The sequence below is a fragment of the Arvicanthis niloticus genome, chromosome 15 (genome assembly GCF_011762505.2).
Source record: "Arvicanthis niloticus isolate mArvNil1 chromosome 15, mArvNil1.pat.X, whole genome shotgun sequence".
Classification (NCBI taxonomy): Eukaryota; Metazoa; Chordata; class Mammalia; order Rodentia; family Muridae; genus Arvicanthis; species Arvicanthis niloticus.
In genome coordinates, this window is record NC_047672.1 from 28255892 (window position 1) to 28279858 (window position 23967).

Below are 23967 nucleotides of genomic sequence, written 5' to 3' on the forward strand. Positions count from 1 at the left end.
GGGCCATTCCTTGGGTTACCTTGCCTACACCATGAGGATCCCAGCCCACCAAAGTAGGCCTGGTCATCTGTTTCTGTTTCAGGACCATCTTCCTCATCGTGCTCTTTTCTCAGTACCTCAAAAACATCATGGTTCCCGTGCCTGTTTATAGAGGAGGGAAGAAGTGTCACATCTCCAAGTTCAACCTGTTTCAGGTCTTCCCTGTAAGAACCGCCCCTCACCTTCCACTCTTGGTTGGCTCCCCTGGAGCAGGTAGGGAAAGCTCCCTATGCCTGGCTAGCTCCAAAACCGATGCTGTCTCCTCTCTGGAGGCTTCTTCTTAGGAGTCTGAGGTGTGTGTGTGTGTGTGTGTGTGTGTGTGTGTGTGTGTGTGTGTGTTGTCACACCATCTCAGGTCCCTACTCTGAGAACTGGTATGGGACAGACAGACAACCTTAGCTCCTGGCTGTCCTCATAGCCAAGTACTTAGAATAACAGCTTCACCTCTAATGACTTATGGGTACCTCCTTTTCCAGGGCTCTCTAGAAAGATACGCCCACATGTTTCTCTCTGACCTCCAGAAGGAACAGCTTCATCTTGCACAATGCTCTCCCAGTGGGAGAATTCTCAAAGCATTCTGGGATGCCACTTTGTTTCAGGCTCTGTTAGAGGATCAGGTCTAATCCCACAGCACAGATGAAGACAAGTACAGAGTGTAAAAGCCAGATTGTGACCCTTTTGCCACAGGCTCGGCCCAGCATCACATTTCTGTCCCACTCTGCCCAAGGTCTCTTTCCATAGAGAATTGTCTGTCTCTGTTTCTCTCCTGCTCCCTTATGTGCTAATTTATCCATGGACACAGCATATTCCCATTGTAGGTAGCAAAGACAGTAACCCAGCACACCTCGGTCTCGGGGCTCCCGCACCCCCATATAGAGGAAGGGGTGGAGCAGGCAGAGTGTGACAGGCATCTATCTCCCTTTCGCAGGTGCTGCTAGCTCTGTGTCTCTCATGGCTCTTTTGCTTTGTGCTCACTGTCACCAACACCCTCCCTAAGTCCCCCACGGCATATGGATACATGGCCCGTACAGACACCAAAGGCAGGGTTCTGAGCCAGGCCCCCTGGTTCCGCTTCCCTTACCCAGGTGAGGAGAAATGGGTGTCCTCATCATTTGGGACATGGGTTTTCTGGGACTGTCTGTGGGATTCAAGGCACTGGATGGAGGGTTGAAAAGGGTTGGTTGGGGAGAGAGACTGCAAGGAAAGATGGGCTCTGGGGAGACCATATATAGTCTCTAAGAGGAGAGGGTAAGGACTGAGATTCCGGGTTGTTCTGAGATGTGCATGTGTTGTCGGGAAGCGAGCCCAGGCTCCATGTTTGCGCCACAGTTGCTACATCTCTGAGATAGCCTCAGGTAACTCTTTGCTTGTGATTTTGAGACAAAGAGCTGCTAAGTTGCTCCAGCTGACCTTGAATTCACTCCACAGCCCGGGCAAGCCTTAAACTTGTGATCCTCCTGCCTCATCCTCTTGAGAAACTGTGATTATGGACATTACCCACTAAGCCCAGGCTGTTCTAAAAAGCCCTTGGGAACAGTAAGCTAAATGCTGTTATTTCTAGGGCTTTCTAAGAACCAGTCCAAGGCCCCAGCCCCCCTCCATCTTACCCAGAACCCCTTGACCTTGGCTCCCTTGGTTTTAGGGGATGTGAGAGAAGATGCAAGAGAGGCCCTGACCTCCAGGCAGATATCTGGGTCTCCTGGTAGGCTTAGGACTGAATTAGAATATTTCAGGGGAGATCGGAGCTTCCTTTAGACCACTTCCGGTCTCGCCTTGAAGTATCTGAAGTAACCAGGGCTGAAGGGTGGGCCAGCCTGGCTCATGGATATGTCTTTCTAGTAGAGACTTTTAGTTTCCAACAACTCCAAAGGCGTCCTTTGAAGGAGGCTCCATTTCTACCCTCAGGGTGGAAGAGCAGGGCAGGAGCTGCCAAACCCTCCGGACAGTTGAGACCTTCCCAGGCTTGATAAGTTTCTAGAGACCCTTCTGACAAAGAAATGACTTGGGGTCTAGAAGCTTCCTCTGCCCAGACATTCCCCTTGTGTTCCCTCTGCAGGACAGTGGGGCCTCCCCACCATCAGCCTGGCTGGAGTCTTTGGAATCATTGCTGGAGTGATCTCCTCCATGGTGGAATCTGTGGGTGATTATCACGCCTGTGCTCGGCTGGTTGGGGCCCCACCCCCTCCGAAGCATGCCATCAACCGTGGCATTGGCATTGAGGGCCTTGGCTGCCTGCTGGCAGGGGCCTGGGGGACCGGGAATGGTACCACGTCCTACAGCGAGAACGTCGGGGCACTGGGCATCACCAGGGTAGGACGGCTGATGGGGTTCCTGGGTCAGGGCTGGGTTCCTGCAAACTAGTTTCCTGTTGTAGCTGTGGCAACTCACAAAGACTGGGTTTACACAAATATCACCCTGCTGATCTGGCAGTCGGGAACTGGGAACGGAATGGGGGCTAAAGCAGAGGTGTAGACATAGAAACACTCCTCTAGGCAGGCCTTTCTACAGGCTGTCCTGTGTAGCGGGAAAAATCAAAAAGGACGGCTGCTGCCTCCCAGCTCTGCCGCCATGTTCCTACACTAGAGTCTGGCACTGGCTGGCTGCCTCAGTGGCGCCTGCCTGGGGTCCACAAGATCTTGGCATGGCTGCTGCCTCCGCCAGCCAGTTCTGAGGCCTCCATGGCTCTAGGCATGGCCCCTGGGCCAACTCTGCCACCCCAGAGCGCTCAGGTAAACCCCAGACAATTACCACCATCCTCACGGTAGAGTACCCGGTAGAAATAAGACTCTTAATGCTTAAAGTTAACCAATAGGTTTATATATCACCAAATACTCAAATCACAAGATGCCCACACAATTTAGAAGGTTATCCCAATATTCCTAACCTTTAGATTTCATATCTACCAATTTACTTGATGCCACGTGGGTCCATGTCCACAGCCATTTCTCCTCTCCCTGTCCCCTCGTCTCTCTGCCACCCTTAGCTCTGCCTCCCTTTTTCCTGTCTAGTCATAGGCCTCTAGCTGCAAATAGATTGGGCAGGAAATTTCTGCCACAGTCCTGTCCCTAGGCTGTGGCTCCTTCTTCTATGTTCCCCTGTCACTGTCACGGTTGTAAGAAATTGTCTCCTTACAGAGACACATGAAGTTATGCTGAACTGCCAGTGTGATCCAGGAGACCGTCACTGGCTCACCATTCCCAGCCCAGGCACCTCTGCAAAGTCCCCTTGTCAAGCATGGCAAGGCTACATATTCGTGGACTTCCTACAGGGAGGGACTCAGCAAAGCCACAGATGTCACTGACACATGATGGCTACCCTTTGGGGTCACATATCAGATACCTTGCATACTGTATACTTATATCACAATTCATAACAGTAGCAGAACTACAGTTATGAAGAGTAGCAATGAATTAATTTTATGACTGGGGATCACCACAACACGAGAAACTGTATTAAAGGATCAAATCTTTAGAAAGGTTGAGAATGACTAGTCTCGGAGTTCAGAATGGGCTATCTCTGCAGGGGTCATGATCTTGATGTCACTATGTGGCCTTCTTTGGTTGTGGTGGGACAGTCATTGCCTTTAGCCCAGCCTTGAATATTCAGCTGTCCCTAGCCAGTCCCACCTCAGGTCCCCAGAGCCCCTGACACCCAGAGACCTCTGAAACACACACACTCTTCTGCAGTCTCTGTCTGAGGGAACCCACTCCACCACGCATGTAATCTTTAACTCCTAGCTGTCCTGAGACTTTCCACTGGTTCTTCTTTCTCTACAGGGCTCCATGCCTGCCCCTCTTGGCTTCCTTCCTGGTGACACAGACCGACTGTCCCTATACAGTAGGGCCTCACATTCTCTCTTAGCAGGATCTTGCTCATCTCTGCTCTACCCATAACTTGGCTGCCTGGTTTCTAGCCCAGTTCTGACTAGTCTCTGCTTAACATCCATTCTACCTCCCCACCCTCGCCACTTCCTGCTAGAGAGTCTGGTAAGGATGCTGTTCCACTCCCAACCCCCATGCCGAAACAATGGCACCCTGTCCCCCTCCACACTTCAGTGCATCTTTGCAGAGGCTTGGAGGGTCCTCTCCCCACATCCCAACTTTCATTTGTTGTATTGCTTCCTCCCTCCATGGCTCCAGTGTGCATCCTGCAGATATTGTGCTTTCTACTCCCAAGCCCCAAGTGATCTGTGCTACTGCTGGAGCTGAAATCCACGACCAAATCCCCAACCACCTCCACTGCAGCTCTTGACAACCCCAGAGACATTGATGCCTTCCCAAGGCATTCAGGGCCCTTAATCCAGGCACCACAAATGTAGCCTCCGGCTGGATAAGCTCGAAGCAGCAAGTTTCCTTCCTGTTAAAGGGAACAAATCCTGTGAAGAACAGAAAATTATATTCCATAAACAAAACAAATTCTGGTAGGCATAGTTTATAAGCTGAGACCCTTTAAGAGAAATGAAAAAGCAGGAAATAAAGACCCACAGGAACAGGGCAAGCTGTGCATCAACAGGCAGTTATATCAACTGCGAGAGGATAGGTGCAAAAACCTTTTGCTTTTATGGGCTCCTACTCCCTCCTGTGGCCTTTTTAGGTACTGCAACAATGTGTGTGTGTGTGTGTGTGTGTGTGTGTGTGTGTGTACACGTATGAGAGTGAGTGTGCGCACATGTGTGTATCTGTGTGGTTTGTGTGTATATGTGAGTGTGTGTGCACATGTGTGTACCTGTGTGTGTAGTAGATGTGTGTATGTGACCATGTGTGCATGTGACTTTGTGTGTGCATGTGTGTGTATATATCTCTGTGTGTGTATACACATGAGTGTGTGTGCATGTGTATCTCTGTGTATGTGGGTATCTGTGTATTTGTGGGGGGGGGATGTAGGGGAAGATCAAAGCTCCTGTCACTTCTCTAGGATGTCACAGCTGCCTGCCTAGACATCAGTTCTGAGGTCAAAGGAGACCCAGTCTCCATGGCAAGCTCATGTGGTGATGGGATTGGGCATGAGCCTCCTTATGAGACCTGACAGACCCACCTGTTGTACCTGCAGTCACACTGTCAACTGCAAAGTCATTAAACAAAACAAAGCATTTCTGATGATTCTTAGTCTGTGAAGCAAAGAATAAGCACATTTTAAATCTGTTCATTGGTTGCTGCATAGTGGACTTTAGCTAATACTAAAATACCTTTTAAAAATATTTTCTGACCGTGGGAAAAGCACAAAAACCAGCCTAACTATTTGGAAACTTAGTTTAGTGTATTTACTCTGTTACACACCAGAACTCTAGCCTCTTCCATATCAGGCAGGACTGCATGCTAGTGTCCTTTAAGGAACTGGACAGACAGAGGAGAGCGAGAGAGGGGGGAGGGAAGGAGAAAGAAGGAAACAGAGAGAGTTTCTCTGTTTGTATGGCTTTCTGGGTATCTATGAGCCTGCACATATATTCCAAAGCAGATTTCATGGCAATAATCGGCAGAGGAGGCAGAGGAAAAGGAGGCAAAAGCAGAGGCAGAGGAGGCGGAGGCGGAGGCGGAGGCAGAGGCGGAGGCGGAGGCTAGATCTCTGAGTGTAAGGCCAGCCTGGTCTACAGAACAAGTTCCAGGCTATACAGAGAAATCTGTTCTCAATCCCCACCTTGCCACCCCCAAATTAAAATAAAAAAGTTCTGGCTAGAAACAGCAAATGATGTGCGAGGTAGGTTTTGGATGTTAAGTGACCTCCACACAGGCGAAGGAGAAATCCAAGTTCATCACTCTCTGTAACAATTGTTTGCCGAGTAGTTGTAATGAAATGGCTCTTCTGGGGGAGCTTTGAGACTGGAAATCACATCTTGTCACCACCTTGCTTTAAAACCCACTGGTGGGGGAGTGAAGGTTTCTCTTGTTTTTATTTTTACTGTAGTAAAAAAAAAAAAACCCACATAAATTACCATTATAAAAAGTATATATTTTAATTAGTTAGAAACAGAGAGACAGAGAAACAGACACACACAGAGAGAAATAGAGAGAGACAGATAGATACACACATACACACATACACAAACACACACACACACACACACACACACACACACACACACATATATATATATATATATATATATATATATATATATATATATATAGAGAGAGAGAGAGAGAGAGAGAGAGAGAGAGAGAGAGAGAGAGAAGAGGCTAGGGAAGGACCACAAGGCTCACCCATCCCCAGAAGACTCAGGATTCTAAATCTTCCATAACGTCTCCAGACAGCACTACCAGTAGAGAAACAAGCATGAGCCTATGGGACCTAATAATGCCTCATTGTGTACGGCTGTGGCACATTTTGTTTCTGCCCACTCCCGAGTCCCCAGGGCCCTACAGGCTGGAACCTATTCCTTGCTCTGGGTTCCTCCTGCCCTGGCCTTTCTTATATCCAGTGATGTGTATCTGCATAGTGATGTGGACAAGGGGTAGGTGTGGGAAGTTTTAATGAGACTCATGTCCTGGGAGGAGTGTGTGACCTGGTAGAGAAGTAGAAACACTCGTTCTTGTTCTTAGTGGACCAAGCAAGCATAAGCGACACACAGATGCGTAAACGCTGCAGTAGAACCTCATGCCTCTACCCCCCCCCCAACCTCCCACAAAAACCATTTCCTCTTCATTGAGTGTTCCGTGTGCTCAACACATATTATTCCAGATATTCATAAGCCTTATTGCATTGCGTTGTGTGGTGTGCCGGCTCTCACATGGTAGATATAGAGGCTGATTTTCAGAGACGTTTAGTAATATGCCCAGAGCAGGGAGATGAGAACTGAGGCCAGGACCTCTTTCGTCTCTCTCTAGCCCAGTGTGGGAGCCTGGGAACAGCAGGCGATGCTCCTTCTCAGGTTCACTACAGCTGTGTGAAGGACGCAGGGGCAGATTTCCAGGGCCTCTTCCTGTCCTGGTTCTCCTATCCCTCTTCTCTGGGTGTGCAGGTCGGGAGCAGGATGGTGATTGTCGCTGCGGGCTGTGTGCTGCTCCTGATGGGCGTGTTTGGGAAGATCGGGGCGGCGTTTGCAACCATCCCTACCCCTGTGATTGGAGGCATGTTTCTTGTCATGTTTGGGATCATCAGCGCCGTGGGGATCTCCAACCTGCAGGTGAGGCACCTCAGTGAACAGTAGTGCGGCCCACCCTGAGAGGAGCCCGTGGGGTGGAGCTGCATGGCGGAGGGACAGGAGAGGAAAAGAGGGGAAGATAATGAGGGGAGGGCAAAGGGGGAGGAGCCGAGGGAGAGGAGGGCGTGGTCATAGGAGCCACACTGACACCAACCCCCACCCCATACAAGAAAGAGACAACTGCCTGCTAACCTTCAAAACCAGCCATATGCACATGCGTAAAGGTGTCTAGGGCCCTGATGAACTCAGGGGTCTTTTCTCCCACAGTATGTGGACATGAACTCATCCAGGAACCTCTTCGTGTTTGGCTTCTCCATCTACTGTGGGCTCGCCATCCCCAACTGGGTGAACAAGAACCCTGAGAAGCTGCAGACAGGTGAGTGCTGTCTCCTCTGGACTGTCACTACTCCAGGTGTGAAGCAGGGTGGCCCTTGGTCCCTTCGAACTGTCACTTTGGTCGCATTCCAGGGATTCTCCAGCTGGATCAGGTCATCCAAGTGCTCCTGACCACAGGCATGTTTGTTGGTGGATTTCTGGGCTTCGTCTTGGACAACACCATCCCTGGTAAGGCTGCGGCCACTCCATAGCTGGGCTTGTGGGCATCTAGGCAGTGTCAGGGCCATTGGAGAGTTTCTGTCAGACTGTTCACAGCACACCCTAAATGGGCCCTGGGGCTGGAGTCAGGATAAGGCCTGGCCTACTTTAGTCAGTTTGAGCTGCTGCAGAAAATATCAGAGAATAGGGGGAGCAAAACAACACAGCCTTCTCTCAGTCCCCCAGGCTGGAATTCTGAGGCAAGTTGGTTCTCCATAGGACCGTTCTTGATCTGCAGGGATGGGGAAGGGGCTCCACTCACACTGCCTTTGCTTTAGGCTGTCACATCCCTGCAGTCTCTCTGTTTCGCAATCTCCTTTTGTGTGAGGAAGACAGGGCTGGGATGGGGTGTAGCTCCATCTGTGGAGGCTTGCCTGCACGCAGAGATCTAGCTTCCATCTGTACCAGTGTATAAGCTACTTGCAGGGATGTACACCTGGAATCCCAGTGCTGGAGAGTTAGAGGCAGGAGAAGGGAGAGTCCCCGGTCATCTCCAGCCACATAGTGATCCATGCAAGCCCAGGATACATACGACTTTATCTCAAAACGAACAACAAACAGACGGGAGGCCCCTAAAACTACAGGCTCCTTGTAACGTCTTTACCTCCTTATATATTATTGGCAAATACTGACGCTCCCAGGATTAGACTGTCAGTGTATGACTTTTTGAGGGATATAGTTCAGACATAGCAAGGCCCTAAAGGGACAATATACCAGATACAACAGGAAAAAGATGACCTTGGCTGTCTCAAATCTATAGTACAGTTGATTGGTAGGAAAACCACACACATATTTATCCATCCATCCATCCATCCATCCATCCATCCATCCATCCATCCAAACATTCTTATTTCTGTCTACTACATATGTAGCAGGTGCTACTCCCTGAGAATATAAAGAGAGGCAAGACATGTCTCTGCCTCCCAGAAACCCCCAGGCTATAGAGGAAACAAATGGGGTGTTAATGAGGCCTGGGATGAGCTATTTGAGGGTGTGAGGGTGGAGAGGGGCACTGATGGTGAAGAACATAGAGATTCTGAAGACCCCCATACTCGGGAGACCCTTCCTCAAGCCTCCGGAATCGCGACCACCCAAAGATCACAAGAAACCATACCTGGATGCAATCAGCAGAGGTTTATTAGGGAAAGAGCTGGCAGCCAGCGGTCTGACCAGGTACTCGCGCTGGAGTCAAGGTCCGACCCCCTCGGCCAGTCCTTGGAGGGTTTTAAAGGGAAAAACCACAAACCAGGGGAGTGGGATGGGGTTGTTAAAGATACAAAACATGAAAACAGTGGAACAATTCAGAGGTATTCACTCTAAATGATTAGTGTCATGTGGAAATCGCCCTGCATTCTTCTCAAAAATGTGGTTTTTACCATGCCATTGTGCCCTATCCGGCCATTTCAGATTGCTATCTTTACTTTTTCCGGCTATAGGGCTAGGGCCCCACCTAGGTGGTAGCATCTTTATCTGTAATCAGGAATGCCTTCCTGCCTTGGGCGAGGCTTGAGGAATGTAATCCAGCAAGTGTCCTTCACCTGGAATGTGAAGGCCTGAAATCTTATTTTCAGTTCTGTAAGGCAAAAAATCTACACATATTTCATAAAATGGCCTTTATAATTTTTCACTCTACAATTCCAGCTCAGCTTCTGGACAGACCTCTCTCTTCTGTGTCCCTCTCCGAGCCTCTCCGAGGGACTTCTGTGACTGCACCTGCTTCATGCTTTCTCTTTTCCACACTATATGCTCCACCAAACACGAAGTGCACCTGCATTCCACAGACACACACAGGCAGGTCTGCTCTTGGGAGCCGAGGAAAGCTCTGAGGGTTCATGGTCGAGCCTGAGACTGGGTACCACATGAGTAGGGGACCTCTGAGATGGCCTCATGAGGTTCCTGCCGAGGCTTGGAGGAGGAGTGGAAGAAAAAGCAGGGCGCTGGTGAGCACTCAGGTACTCCCAGGGATGGCATAGACACCCACAGGAGGACCCTGCACTTGTGACCCCAATCAAGATCCAGCCTTGACTTCTCACTGTTCACTTCTTAGGCAGCCTGGAGGAGAGGGGCCTTTTGGCATGGAGTAAAATCCAGGAGGGTTCTGAGGAGACTCCCAAGGTCTCAAAGGTCTATGGCCTTCCCTGGGGGATTGGCACCAAGTTCTGCACATCTTCATGTACCCGAATCCTCCCCTTCTGGCCCAGGATAGACCACCGTGGAGATGAGGTGGGAGCGAGCCAGCTCACTCTGTGTTCCCAGACCTCCTCTGGAACTCACCTGTGGAGTGTTACAGAAACCAAGATGTGAATGGCCCTACCCCCATCTTCTCATAGCCAAACTCTGGCCTGCAAAATGCAAACATCTCTGTTCACAAACAGTCACACAAGGGTCCTTCCAGGACCTTCCACACCCGGGTACTGTGGTGGCCAAGAGTGTTGATGAAGAACATGATCAGTATGGAGAAGGCCTCAGGGCATCTTTCTGCTGTCTCCTGGCTCCAGAGTGGACGATGGGTCTGGGATCTCCACAGAAGCCTGCTCTTCTACAATGCTCGGCAGTATTCTGGTGGATCGGGAGGAAGAGGCGTGCTGTGGAACGGGGTAGGCTGTTTGCTGAAAGGTGATGGAGCCAGGCAGCCTGTAATCCCAGCCAATCAGGAGGCTTCACAGAAAGATCATGGACTTATTAGGTCTACAAACTGACTTTAAGGCTACCTGGGCAATTTGGTAGCCAAGATCCTGTCTCAAAATAAAAAAGTAAAAAAGCAAGGTAGGGATGCTGGAGAGATGGCTCTGTGGTTAAGAACACTTGTTCTCCCTGACGACCCAGGTTCAATTCCCAGTACCCACATGGTGGCTCACAGCCATCCCCAACTCCAGTTCCAGGGGATCTGACACCCTCTTCTGACATCTGTACCAGGAACCTATGTGGTGCACAGATGTACATGTAAGCAAAACACTCACACACATAAAATAAATATATATATTTTTAAAAGCAAACTAGGGATGTAGCTTTGTGATCAAGAACTTTTGTAGCAGATGCATGGACCAAGTTCAAACCTCAACACAGTGTAGAGTGAAAAATTATAAAGGCCATTTTATGAAATATGTGTAGATTTTTTGCCTTACAGAACTGAAAATAAGATTTCAGGCCTTCACATTCCAGGTGAAGGACACTTGCTGGATTACATTCCTCAAGCCTCGCCCAAGGCAGGAAGACATTCCTGATTACAGATAAAGATGCTACCACCTAGGTGGGGCCCTAGCCCTATAGCCGGAAAAAGTAAAGATAGCAATCTGAAATGGCCGGATAGGGCACAATGGCATGGTAAAAACCACATTTTTGAGAAGAATGCAGGGCGATTTCCACATGACACTAATCATTTAGAGTGAATACCTCTGAATTGTTCCACTGTTTTCATGTTTTGTATCTTTAACAACCCCATCCCACTCCCCTGGTTTGTGGTTTTTCCCTTTAAAACCCTCCAAGGACTGGCCGAGGGGGTCGGACCTTGACTCCAGCGCGAGTACCTGGTCAGACCGCTGGCTGCCAGCTCTTTCCCTAATAAACCTCTGCTGATTGCATCCAGGTATGGTTTCTTGTGATCTTTGGGTGGTCGCGATTCCGGAGGCTTGAGGAAGGGTCTCCCGAGTATGGGGGTCTTCATTTGGGGGCTCGTCCGGGATATGCGACCACCTTAATCCAAGAACCACGCTGGGAGGTAAAGGGACACCGCGGTTTTTTTCTGTCTGGTTGTTGTGTGACCTTTTGTATAAATTGCCTGGTTTTTCATGTACTGATTTCTGGTTTTTCATGTGCGGGTTTGCCTAAATCGTCTGATTTCTCGTGTGCTAGGGTTGCCTAAATCGTGTGCTGTTTTGTCTAGGTTTGTTTAAGTTATTTGGTTTCTAAGTTGTTTGTGCCCGTCTGTCTGAATTATTTGGTTTCTGAAAAGTGCACTTCGGTTTGGACTGGCAGCTGTTTCTGTCTCGTGAGGGGCAGTAAACCATTTTTGTTTCGAGAGGAGACAAATGAGTGATTAGCAGACGTGCTGGAGAGTCACTAGCTGCTGCACCCCCAGAGACGTTTGGGGGTTCATCTAGGTGCCGGGGAGGACGTGGAATCCCTCTAGGCTGGCACAGGTTTGCATCTAGGTGTCGGAGAGGACGTGGAATCCCTCTTGGCTGGCACTGGCGATTGAGACGGGTTTTTTTTGTTAGTCTTTTTGTGTGTTAACAATGAAAACTAGAGAGAAAAGGTCAGAAATGGCCACCGTGGTAGTTGTGCTCTCATGGCAGTGTGTCTATTTTTGGGTTGTTCATTGCTGGTATGTTAGAAATCTGTTAGACTTGGTCCAGCATAGGCTGACCAAGTTGTCTGAATCTGTTAAATCTGAATCTGTGAAGACTGACCGCGTTGTCTGGTTATTGGAGTCTTACTTGGAAGGCGAGAGGCCTTCCAGAAGGTCAGGGGATCTGACTGTCAGGTTTCAAGAGACTGAGCGCTCCTACTTGGGAGAAGACGTGGAATCCTTCTCCATCTGGGGTCGTGACCAAATGTAGTTAAGTGTTATTTGTGCCACCCGTGGCAGGGGTGAGCTATCTGTGTTTTATGTACTACACGTGAGAGGGGTGAGTTATTTGTGTTGTTTTTTTATATGTGTGTGTCTTTTCTTGGCAAATCATCTGTGTGTTAGCTGTTAATCTACTGTGTTAAACATCTTGAGTTAAAAATAGGTAACATGATTGCCGGCAGAGAGAGAAATGAAGCCACCGGTACAAGAATACAACTGCAGAAAGGCGGGCAGGTCCTTTAATAAGGGGCAACTACCTCAGTTCATGCTCGTGGTTCGTGTTCCTACAGCCCGCCTACCGCATGTAGGGTATGCTTCAGGTAACAGCACATGGAGGGTGCCCTCACCCAGCCCGCACTTGGCGGGCTACAACTCGTGGTTCCCCAGCACAGCAACAGCGTGCAACAGCTACCTAGTTTGGTATTCCTGGCTGTACTGGGTACCTTGAGGTCACTAGTGCAACAAATGGCGGTTTTCCACCTGCCGCCTATGAAGATAGATGAGAACCCAGGTGATAAAAGAAAAAAGAAAAAAAACCTGGCAGTGGAGCCAGGACAGCTAGACAAACAGCCACAGCAAGATTGTTCACCTGAGAGTTAATTATTTTTTTTTTTTTTTTAAAAAAAAGAGAGACAAGAACTGGTTAAAACTGCTTACTTAATTTAGTTTAAAACTTACTTGTGAGGCAGTCTTGATTTACACAAGGAAAACTGATAATTCGCCCTGCTCTGTGGCTAGGAGAAGGACACCAGCAGAAAGCAGAAAAAAAGGGGGCCAGCAGTTTTTTTAGCTTCTGTAATAAGGAAGTTGATAATGATTTTTCCCAGTTTTATAAGTAAAGGAGTGCTTTTTTTCTAAAATTACAGCTTAAAAGTTATAGGCTGCCCTGAGTCAGAAATATATATATATATGAGTCAGGAATATATATATATATATCTCCTTCAGTTTTGATAAATTTTTTAGCCATTACTGTTTGAGTCAATTTCATTATTTGTATGAGATTTTCATTAAGATTTGGTTCAAAGATGAGAGTTCTGACAAGATAAAATTAAAGAAGTGGAGAAGACTTGTGTTCTTACGTTAGACATAAAAATGTTTACTTTATTGTTCTTGTTGTAATCAGAAATAACTCTTTAAAAGGTTTTTATAGAACTATGACCAAAGTTTCTATTTTGTTAAAAGTTAAATTCAAATAAGTGTCAAATGTAACTCAAGTTGCCTTTTAAAAATTGTTAATAACTGTATGAACCTTCAACATCTTAATAATCCTTGCTGTGAAATGCTATAGATAAGGCTATTCATTCTGATTTGGTTTCTTTCTTAGAGCTTCAGAGGTGAGCTCACATTACACCTGTGGACAAGGTACTGTTTGCAGACTGAATTAGGTTATGGTCTCTAGTGTGATGTGAACAGCAGTCATGCAGCCTCACAAATGCATCAGTCTACACAGAGTTCAAAGCAATAAATAAGGTAAAAGCCTTGCTTTCACAAGACCTTTGCAGGTTCTGGTCTTCAGATTGGGGACCCCGTCAATTGATCAGGCCGTGGTCAGCAGCAGGTCAATTTGGAGCAGATTTGACTGAGACCTCCATGTGACAGAAGGTAAGGGACACCCAGAGGCCCACGCCAGATTCCGCTGATAGGTCTTGAGAGAGAAGATTATATGAGACCCCACTAAGTTTGATCAGGACACATGAGGTTAAGCAGAGATCAGATAAGTTACCCACAGCCTTTCTAGACTAGCTCATAGAGACATTCTGTCAGTGTAGACAAGGCTCCAGAGGCTACAGAGACTACAAGATAAGTCATTGAAAGATTTAGGAAGTATACTACATATTAAAATGATTGATGGTAATAGCAAGTGAGAGAAGATTTAAAAGAAAGGAATAGAGAAGAGGAATAGAGAAGGTTTAGTGTAAGTCTAGAAGAAAAGAGTAGAGAAGAAGAATAGAGATCAGTTGCTGTGAGTCCACAGGAATAGAGAGGAATAGAGGAGACTAGAGAGAGGTGAAGAAAGAGAAAGGTGACAGGAAAGAATTTACAGAAAGCAGAAAAAAGGGATTCCAATCAAAGAGAGATAAAACTCTTTGAAAAAGACCAGTGTGTGCATTGCAAGTAAAGGAGCCAGCTTCAGGGTCCAAGAGGGTCCTAACAAATAGAAGCCAGGGCCAGAAAGTCCCAGGCCTCGAAAAACACCCCAAGTGGCAAAGATAACAGCTCTGTGTGAAGACGGCTATTGAGATAGACGGGGCAGCTTGGAGCCACCCAACTTTTGATAGACACAGGGGCTTCCTCCAGGCCAATGGGTCAAAAGGTATTCATGGACTACCCGAAAATGGTGGACTAAGAGATGGGCTGGGTATCCCATTCATTTATGGTCATCCTAGACTGTTCCTACCCTCTGTCGGGTTGAGACTTACTCCCCAGGATTGGGGCCCAGACAGGCTGCAACTAACTGACAAGAACTCACGGGTAGAGGAAAGGCTCCTCCTACTGACTCCAGCCGGGAGCCGAGGTAACGTGCTTTACAGACAGGAGCAGTTTTCTCCATGCTGGTCAGAGACAAGCCAGGGCTACTGTGGTGGACACATGCCATCTGGACTGACTCCCCACCCCTGAGATCATCGGTGCAGAGAACAACCTTGGAACTTGGGGCTGGCAAGAAGACCAACATCTGCATGGACAACAGGTATGCTTTTGCCACAGCCCATGTCCGCAGAATGACATACCAAGAGAGGAAACCCTGATGAAGCCAGCAACTGTGAGTACTCGTTGCCCAGGACACCAAAAGGGAGGAGACTCAGTGGCCTGAGGCAATAACCGGACAGATCAAGTGTCTTGATACGGCAGCCTGTTCCAGTTGTGGGCCTAAGAGATGGCCTCACTTAAAGCACAGAGTAAGAAAAAGAACTCAGATTGCTAGCCATCCTGCCAGATACTATCTAGAGAAAAAGAGACAATGGTGCACACAAGAAGGGAGAACTATACTCCCCAGAAAGCAAAGGATTTACCAGGCTAAATAATACACAGATGGACTCTTAAGATATGAGTGCAACCAAGCAGCTAAGAGACTTAAAGCGTATAAGGGACCTTAGGTTCTAAGCCAGAGAAATAATAGGACTTAGAGTAGATAAGAAATACCTAGGAGAAAACAGCCTAGAATAGGGACCTTCCCGAGGTTTCAAGTGTCCTAGGTAATTAGATCAGAGAGCAGTTTTAAGGTAAGTCAGGAATTGAAGATCCACTGTTTATATTGTCTCCGAAGCTCAGGACAGGTAGAGAGAATATACAGGACCCTAAAATTAAACTACCCTTGGGAACTGGCGCTGGCTAGAGTGTCCCTTGTTCTTGCTCCATACCCAGAATGCCCATTTTGTGTGAGAAATGATTTTTCAGGCTACTAAAAGACTGTTCCTGGTGCTGTGGACCATCCGACCTCCTTGAAGTTCACCATCACCACCTGTGACTGATGTCAACTGGAGAAGATCCAGATGCCTGAACAACCCCCTACTCTTTGGCTCCAGGTCTTCTGCTATTCTACAAGGCTAAAGAAGCAGCAGGCCTTGACTCCTGAGACCACCCCAGAGGCACAGGGAAAATGCTGCCTTGGAGGGTGGGACTTAGTGTGTGTACACCCAAGGTTAAATGACAGCTTGTGATTACAAGATTGAAGTTGAAATGTGAATCTAGAGTTATATAGATTTGTTCCTTTTGCAATTTCTCTTTATTATATATGTGATTTTATGTATATGTAGACAGCTATGTGCCACAAAATGTGGAAAAGTCAGAAGACAACTTTGAAAGTGTGCTACAAAGAAAAGGAAATGTTTTGAAACCCCTAGTCAATAGAATAGAGCCCAAGAACCCCTGCTAACAGATACCTAGTGCCTAAAATTGATAAATGGTAGACTTACAGCTCCGGGTTAACACCATGTGTTTCCACTGCTATCTTTGATGAAAACAAAGATTATTGTGTACTTGTCCAGCTAGATCCTGCAGGTACTCTTGAACTGAGTTTGAGATACACCCTAGATGATTCTGCAGACAGCCTATTTTCCTTGACTCTAGCTGTTACATTGTGACTAGGAGTGGCCATAGGTATAGAGACAGGTGTAACTACATTGATACAGACACCTCATTACTTTCATCAGCTGAGAGCTGCCACTGATGTGGATTTGAGAGCCCTAGAACAGTCAGTAACAAAGTTAAGTTGTTACTAGACTTGCTGTTTCTTAAAGGAGAAAGTCTGTGTGCTGCTCTAAGAAAAAATGTTACTATTATGTAGACCATTCAAGAGTGACCAGAGAGTAAATTCAGAAAAAAGTTAGACCAGAGACAAGATAGAGAGGCACAGCAACGTTGATTCGAGAGTTGGTTCAATCCTCCCTTGCTGGACCCCTTGTGATTTTACTTTTGCTCTTAACCATAGGCCCCTACATTTAAAATAGATTAGTAACTTTTGTTAGAGAAAGGATAAATGCTGTTCAGCTTTTTGTGTTGCGCCACCAATATAAGACTTTGGGTCAAGAAAATGGTAATTATGATGACACTGGAGTTTAAACTTTTCTAAAGATCCTAATCGGAAAAAGTGGGGTGAGAATAGACTTATTAATAATTGAGTTTTTATGATTAAAAACATAGCCAAATCGGAAAAAGTGAGGAATGTAGAGTGAAAAATTATAAAGGCCATTTTATGAAATATGTGTAGATTTTTTGCCTTACAGAACTGAAAATAAGATTTCAGGCCTTCACATTCCAGGTGAAGGACACTTGCTGGATTACATTCCTCAAGCCTCGCCCAAGGCAGGAAGACATTCCTGATTACAGATAAAGATGCTACCACCTAGGTGGGGCCCTAGCCCTATAGCCGGAAAAAGTAAAGATAGCAATCTGAAATGGCCGGATAGGGCACAATGGCATGGTAAAAACCACATTTTTGAGAAGAATGCAGGGCGATTTCCACATGACACTAATCATTTAGAGTGAATACCTCTGAATTGTTCCACTGTTTTCATGTTTTGTATCTTTAACAACCCCATCCCACTCCCCTGGTTTGTGGTTTTTCCCTTTAAAACCCTCCAAGGACGGGCCGAGGGGGTCGGACCTTGACTCCAGCGCGAGTACCTGGTCAGACCGCTGGCTGCCAGCTCTTTCCCTAATAAACCTCTGCTGATTGCATCCAGGTATGGTTTCTTGTGATCTTTGGGTGGTCGCGATTCCGGAGGCTTGAGGAAGGGTCTCCCGAGTATGGGGGTCTTCATTAGGAAAACAAAAACAACAACAATAAAAGCAACCGGCACAGCTGTTTTGGTCCCCTCCTCCAGAGGCAGGGAGCTTGTGGCCTTCCAGCTCTTCCTGTAGCCTGTAGCCGATTCCTCAAGGCTCACATGGAAAAGCGATAAGGAGCATTCCCTCCCCCCTAGACCCCCTCTAGCACCTCTCCAGCTTTAGGATGTGTGATCCGACCTAAGACGTCTGGGTGGAGTTAAGACGACTCGTTCTTCCCACAGTCCTCACATTGCCCCCTAGTGCTCTTCAGTACCCACACATGGGCCTCAGACCCCTTTCAAGGAGGCATGGCCTGGGTGTGGAGGAGAGGAATCGGGCTCTACTCTTACCTCCCCTCCCGCCCCCGCATCTCTGTCTGCCAGAGCAGGGGCTCAGGTTCCTGGGCAGCTGCATTCAGTCTGTCTGGGATGGCTTCAGAAACCCTCCACTATTTCCCAGGGGGAATCAGGCTTAGGGCTTCAAATTCTGATAGGAGCTGAGTCACAGGAGCCAGGGAAAGGACCCACCTCTCCCAACCCACTTTTCCCAACAGGAACACTTTGCTTGACCAAACCCACTTTCAAGAGAAGGAAGGGCTGAGGTCTGCTGTGGGGGTGGAGAACATCTGGGTCCAGATGTTCTGCTTTTCTAATAGGACTTTGCCCATCTCCACCCCTACCATTCATCTAACTCTGCTTGGCAGTGGATGAAGGAACTGACTCCTGTCAGGGCTTGGTGATGCCCAATCAGAAATGAGCAGAAAGGGGATGTGCTGGGGGAGGGTGAGTGTGTGCACCCTTGTGAGTTAGACTAGGAGAAGGCGCCAAGAGCCACGGAAGCCGCGTGGATTCAAACACTGTCCATTCTGCTGTAAGGGAGGGCCGAGTGGGCGCCAGCGTGCCTGTGGGAGGAGGCTCTATGGAGGGCTCGATGCTTTTCCTTCTCGCGCCAGCTTTCCTTTCTCCTCCATTAACTTTCTAAAGAGCCCCACTTTCTGAGTGATCCTGGGAAGGGAAAAGGTCACCAGGTGGGGACTGGCTGGAAGCATCTGGGAATCTGGACACAGGAATAGTTCTCCAGGAGGAAAATGAAATCTGGATTCTTGAGGGCAGAGTGTTGAGCTTGAGGTATCCGTTCAGGAAGAGCGTGCGTTCATCCACAGGTTCAGAAGCATGGGGCGTGTGATCCAAACTATCTTGCCAGGCAGTGGGTTTGAAAAGGTTTGAGGACTCCTCTTGGCATATTTTTCTTGGCCCACACCCTGCAGCTTCTAGAACCCTTCAGAGAGAATAGACACCGCCCCCTGAAACAACTTAGAACTGTTCCTCAAAATAACAATGGCTGGGGGCGGGATAGGGGAGGAAGAAGATTATCATTTAAAATAGGGATTTCCAGGCTGGGTGCAGACTTTTAATCTCAGTGCAGAGGCAGATATCTCGGTGGCTTTGAGGTCTGCCTGGGCTACATGGCAGTTTCCAGGCCAGCCAGGGCTACATAGTGAGACCCTGTCTCACCAACCACATGAATTACAACTAGAGTCCTTGATGGGCCAGAGCCTTTTAGTCATGTGAGAAAAGCTTAACTCAGACACAGAGATAGACAGAAGCCAGCAGATGCCAGGCTGGTAAAGGCACTTACACTGAGCTGATGACCAAACTCCCATCCTCAGGGCCCCACATGGTGGAAGGAGAGGATGGACTGCCTCAGAGTCTCTGGTTACCACCAGGTACCAACATAGCCCCCTACACAAACATACACACACACACACACATGCCACACACACACACACAAGTGACACACACACACACAAAACTGCCATACACATATACACACACACAAATAAATTAATGAAATAAGATGTGTTTTTAAAAGAAAGAAAACAGAGTCCTCAAAGGGAGGGAAATGTAAGACCCCCACGAAGGGAGGACCTCCCTCAAGCCTCAGGAATTCGTGGCCACCCAATAACTCACAAGACACCATTCTTGATGCAAACAGCAAGAGGTATATTTCAGGATCAGTCGCCTGAGGCCGGGACTAGTAACCCACGCAGGGGCAGAGGAGTGTCGACCCCGAGGCAGGGGAGTACAGGGTATATAAAGGAAAAAAACACAAATGGGGTGGTGGTGAGGGGGAAACCAAGGAAACGTAACATAAAAACAAGTGGAAAGTCCCTAACCCATAATTAAGTCAGGGTCATGTGGAAAACATCTTGTACACTTATCTTTTGCAAGAATGTAACCTTGCCCAACCATTTATCTTGTGGTCAGCTAGTTCCTGGGACCACCCAGATGACTTGCATCCTTCCTTGTGGTCAGGAATGTGTCTCCCTGCTTTGGGCCTTCCCCACCCACAGGTGGGTTCTCTTCCCTGAGGTCTGAGGAATGTTAATCAGCCTCTCCCTTCCTCTCCTGAATGTTAATCCAGCAAGTGTCCTCTGACTCAGGGATAATGTACCCCTCCTGGAATGTGGAATGTAGAATGTATCCCAGGGCAGTAAAGGCCTAAAATCTTACATTCAGTTCTGCTTTCTTGGTGGAACTAGTATTTTCCATAAGTTTTCTATATCTTTCAGAAGGAAGAGGGGAAGACCCCAGAAGCATAGGAAGGAACCTAAAGAGGACTAGATGCAGTGGGGCCCAACCCTCTCGGATAACCTACATATGACCTCTGAGAGCTCTACACGGTGCCCAGCACAAAATTGTAAATGTACTTAAAACATTTAAAATTATTTTTGTATGATTAAAAAAAAAAACCAAAAACAAAAACCAAACGTGGTTGCACTATTCTGTAGAATTCTGTAGAAGACAAAATGAAAGGTTGGAAGTACCTTGGTAGTACTTCCCTCCCTAAAACTGTTCTTTCCCTCCCTCCCTCCCTCCCTCCCTCCCTCCCTCCCTCCCTCCCTCCCTCCCACCCTCTCTTCCTCCTTCTCTCCCCTTCCCTCCCAGCTGCAGCTGCAGCTGCTGCTTGCCTGTTGCCCTCCTCTTTCTCACCAAAGATAAAGGTGGTGGCCACAGGCTGTGCAGGTGTGTAGCATCATCACACTGTGACAGCCATAGAAGCTTGGGTTCCTCACTGTTTTGAGCACAGCACATCTATGAGGCCTGTGCATTTGCTCTTGCTAAGTGTTCGGCTTGAGGAGTATTTCTGCCCTAAGGAGGCTCTACCACCATACAGCTGCTTCTAGAGTTCTGGGCCAGGTGGCTGGAGTCGGTCTGACAAAGCTAGACTTGTGTGGCCACAGCTGTCTCTGCTGGCAGTTGCAGGGGGAAATGCTTCCTACCTAAACCTTTCCAGCTTCTAAAGAGGACCTGTGTTCCTTGGGTTATGCCTCTTTCTCTGTCTTCAAAGGTTGGCATTTCTACATATGCGTTTCTGTTCCACCTCCTGGTGTTTTCTTCCTCCTCCTCCTTCTCCTCTTCTTTCTCCTCCTCCTCCTGTTCTTCTTCTTCTTCTTCTTCTTCTTCTTCTTCTTCTTCTTCTTCTTCTTCTTCTTCTTCTTCTTCTTCTTCTTCTTGATTCTTTTACCTCTTTTTTTTTTTAAACTTGTCAGTCTACAAAAACCTGGCAATTATTTTTATGAAATTGGTGATTTTTCCCCATATTGTTAGATAATGAATGCATTTGCATCAGATGTAGCCTTTGTCAGACTGTGCTGGAGGCTGATGAATGGACAGAAATGAAAAGTACCCTCAGGCTAGTGAAGGATGGTTAAGGTTCCCATTGCTATGGAACTGTGACCTAAGCAACTTGGGAAGGAAAGGGTTTATTTGGCTTGTGTTTCTATATCAGTTTTCAGAATTGATGCAAGTCAGGACAGGAACTCAAAGAGGGTAGGAACCTGAAGGCAGGAGCTGATGCAGAGGCCATGGAGGGGTGCTGCTTCCTCCCATGGTTTGCTCAGCCTGCTTTCTTTTAGAAATCAGGACTATTTGTCAAAGAGTAGCCCCACCCACAATAGGCTGGGCCTTCCTGCATCAATCACTAATTAAGAAAATGCTCTATAGGCTTGCTTACAGCCCAGTTTTATGAAGGAATTTTCTAAGTTGCAATTCCATCTTCTCAGATGACTCTAGCCTGTGTCAAGTTGATGTAAAATTAGCTGACCAGAGGGGAGGAACGTTTGTTCCTGGTTGCACCTGACAGCTCCACTCTTCTGCTTTGACCCTCATGCTATCAGATTTCCCACTCACATCCCTTTGATGGCCCCACACCAGCCTTCTTTCCCTAAGGATGTTAATGTGCAGGTCGCTGTCCCCCTTTGCAGGAATTCTATCTTAGTACTTGGTGACATTGTATCCATAGTGTCCATCCTTGTCCCATAGCCTCTGTGTGTCTGAGCTTTGTAGTAATGTGATCCTTCCCAGTACCTCAGGCTAGATTTTGGACTGCCCTCCTCTGTGTCTCCTACAGTTGTCCACTGTAAGCATTGTTAAAATAAAGATTTATTATTCTTTCTTTCTTTGAATGTGTTGAGGCCAGAACAGGTTATCAAATCCCCTGGGGCTGTGGTTGTGAACTCTCAGATATGGATGTGGGGAACTGAATTCCAGACTTCTGAAAGAACAGTCAGACTGTTCTTTGTTTTTTTCATTTTTTTTGACCCCACCCCCCAATCAGACTGTTCTTAACAACTACACACCTCTCCAGCTCCTCAAAAAATTCTTTGACGTCCTGTTTTTCTAGATTACTACTTCTAAGTCCCCAAGTCCAAAATCCCTTTCATTTGCCAACATTAACATCTTCCATCTTTCCAGTCCCCTCTCATTGTCTCTCCCTCTTCTTCATCCGACCAGAACTCAAGGTCAATCCAGTCAGCTTTTTGCATTAAAATTTTTCCCCCTTTGGGTGTATTCATTGAACATCTTCACAGACATATATATTGTACATTGAGGACATTCTCCCTCAAAGCTTCTCCCTCCCCTCCCCCTCTCTCCTCTTTGTTCTCCTAGACAGTTTTGTTTCAACTTTCATGGTGTGTGTGTGTGCAAGTAATTTTATATATCTATAGAAAAATCTAATAACAATACATAAGAGGAAACGTCTTTCTGAGACTAGTTTAATTCACCTAGTCACCTCCCTCTCAAATTCTTAATGGTTTTGGTTGGTCTTCTTCATTACAGTCCCTTGGCTAAACTTCCTCACTGCTCATTTTCCATGACTCTCTGCTGCTTACACGGTCACTGGAGAGGATACAGCCGAGTGTCCTTGGTCTAGGACCCACGGTCTTAGGTTCACAACCATGAAATTGATGTGGGGTCTAACTTGCTTCCCAAGCTGACTCAAATCTATAGCCTTCTTCCACCCTGCCTCTCTCCCTCCCTTCCATCCCCTGCACTGCCCAGATTCTCAGCCTCCTGCTTCACTGAGTAATCCCCCAGGGAAGCAACAAACCGAGGGCTTGTGCAAATATCCTCATCTCTTCACTTCCCTCTTTCTGAACTTGTACCCTCAGGTGACTCCTCTGGAAGAACCCAGCGTTCTTCTAAGCTGGCTCCCTCCTCCACGTCCAGAGCTGATTCCTACTCAAGGATGTCCCTGCAGCAAGGCTCCATCTTGTATCACTAAACCTTCTTTTAATATTTTATGCGAGTACATATATATCTCTGTTACTTGTATTATCATTTTAAAAGTCTATTTATTGTAAGTGTGTGACCTGGTGGGCTTGAAGCAACAAGGTCTGCCCCCTGTTCCATGCTTAATAATTATGTTGCAAACCTAGGAACCAGGCTTAGTTGTTCAGAGGGAGCCCAGGAAACTTCTCAAGCCCGTGAAGGGCTGTAGAAATAGTGTTTTTGTACACGGTGTAAAGTTTACCCCCATGTTATTCAAATGCTCATTTCTCTGACCTATTATAGCATTGTAATGCATATACCAAGATCTCTGGCCTCAAGTTTGTGTAATTCTTACCATTTATTCTCTGCCTTGTCAACAAATGCTGATCACCCAGTGGCTGGTCAGAATAGAGAATAGGGCGGATGTTTGCCAGCCAAAGGGAGAGAGGAGGAGGGAAAGGGAGAGGGAGAGGGAGAGAGGGAGAGAGGGAGAGAGGGAGAGAGGGAAGGAAAGGGAGAGAGGGAGAGAGAGGGCGAGAGGGGAGGGGGAGAGGGAGAGAGAGGGAGGAGACTTTTTTATGAAACTCAACTCAAGTAGCAATTTTCATTTTTGTCTGTTTGAGATGGGTCTTTCTAGTTTGTGGCTTTGGCTGTTCCAGAACTCTCTGTAGACCAGGCTGGCCTTGAAATCACAGATCCACCTTCCTCTGCTTCCCAAACGCTGGGATTGAAGGAGTGTGCTACCACGCCTGGCAAACACCAAATTTTAAATTCTAATATTCTAATTCCACATAATCCAAAGA

The 23967-nt window shown here is 47.3% G+C and overlaps 1 protein-coding gene across 2 annotated transcripts in view; it reads left to right on the forward strand.

Annotated features, from left to right (window-relative positions):
- Positions 1 to 19474, forward strand: part of LOC117720378 (solute carrier family 23 member 1-like) — a 55510-nt gene extending 36036 nt beyond the window's left edge. For both annotated transcript variants that reach the window (XM_034518820.2, XM_076913547.1), the window contains exons 6-12: positions 83 to 203; positions 968 to 1124; positions 2096 to 2349; positions 6995 to 7159; positions 7445 to 7553; positions 7646 to 7741; positions 9819 to 19474. In XM_034518820.2, the coding sequence (XP_034374711.2) occupies positions 83 to 203; positions 968 to 1124; positions 2096 to 2349; positions 6995 to 7159; positions 7445 to 7553; positions 7646 to 7741; positions 9819 to 10075 (1159 nt within the window). In that variant the 3' untranslated portion in view covers positions 10076 to 19474. The remainder of the gene's footprint in view (positions 1 to 82; positions 204 to 967; positions 1125 to 2095; positions 2350 to 6994; positions 7160 to 7444; positions 7554 to 7645; positions 7742 to 9818) is intronic.
- Positions 19475 to 23967: the final 4493 nt, after the last annotated feature.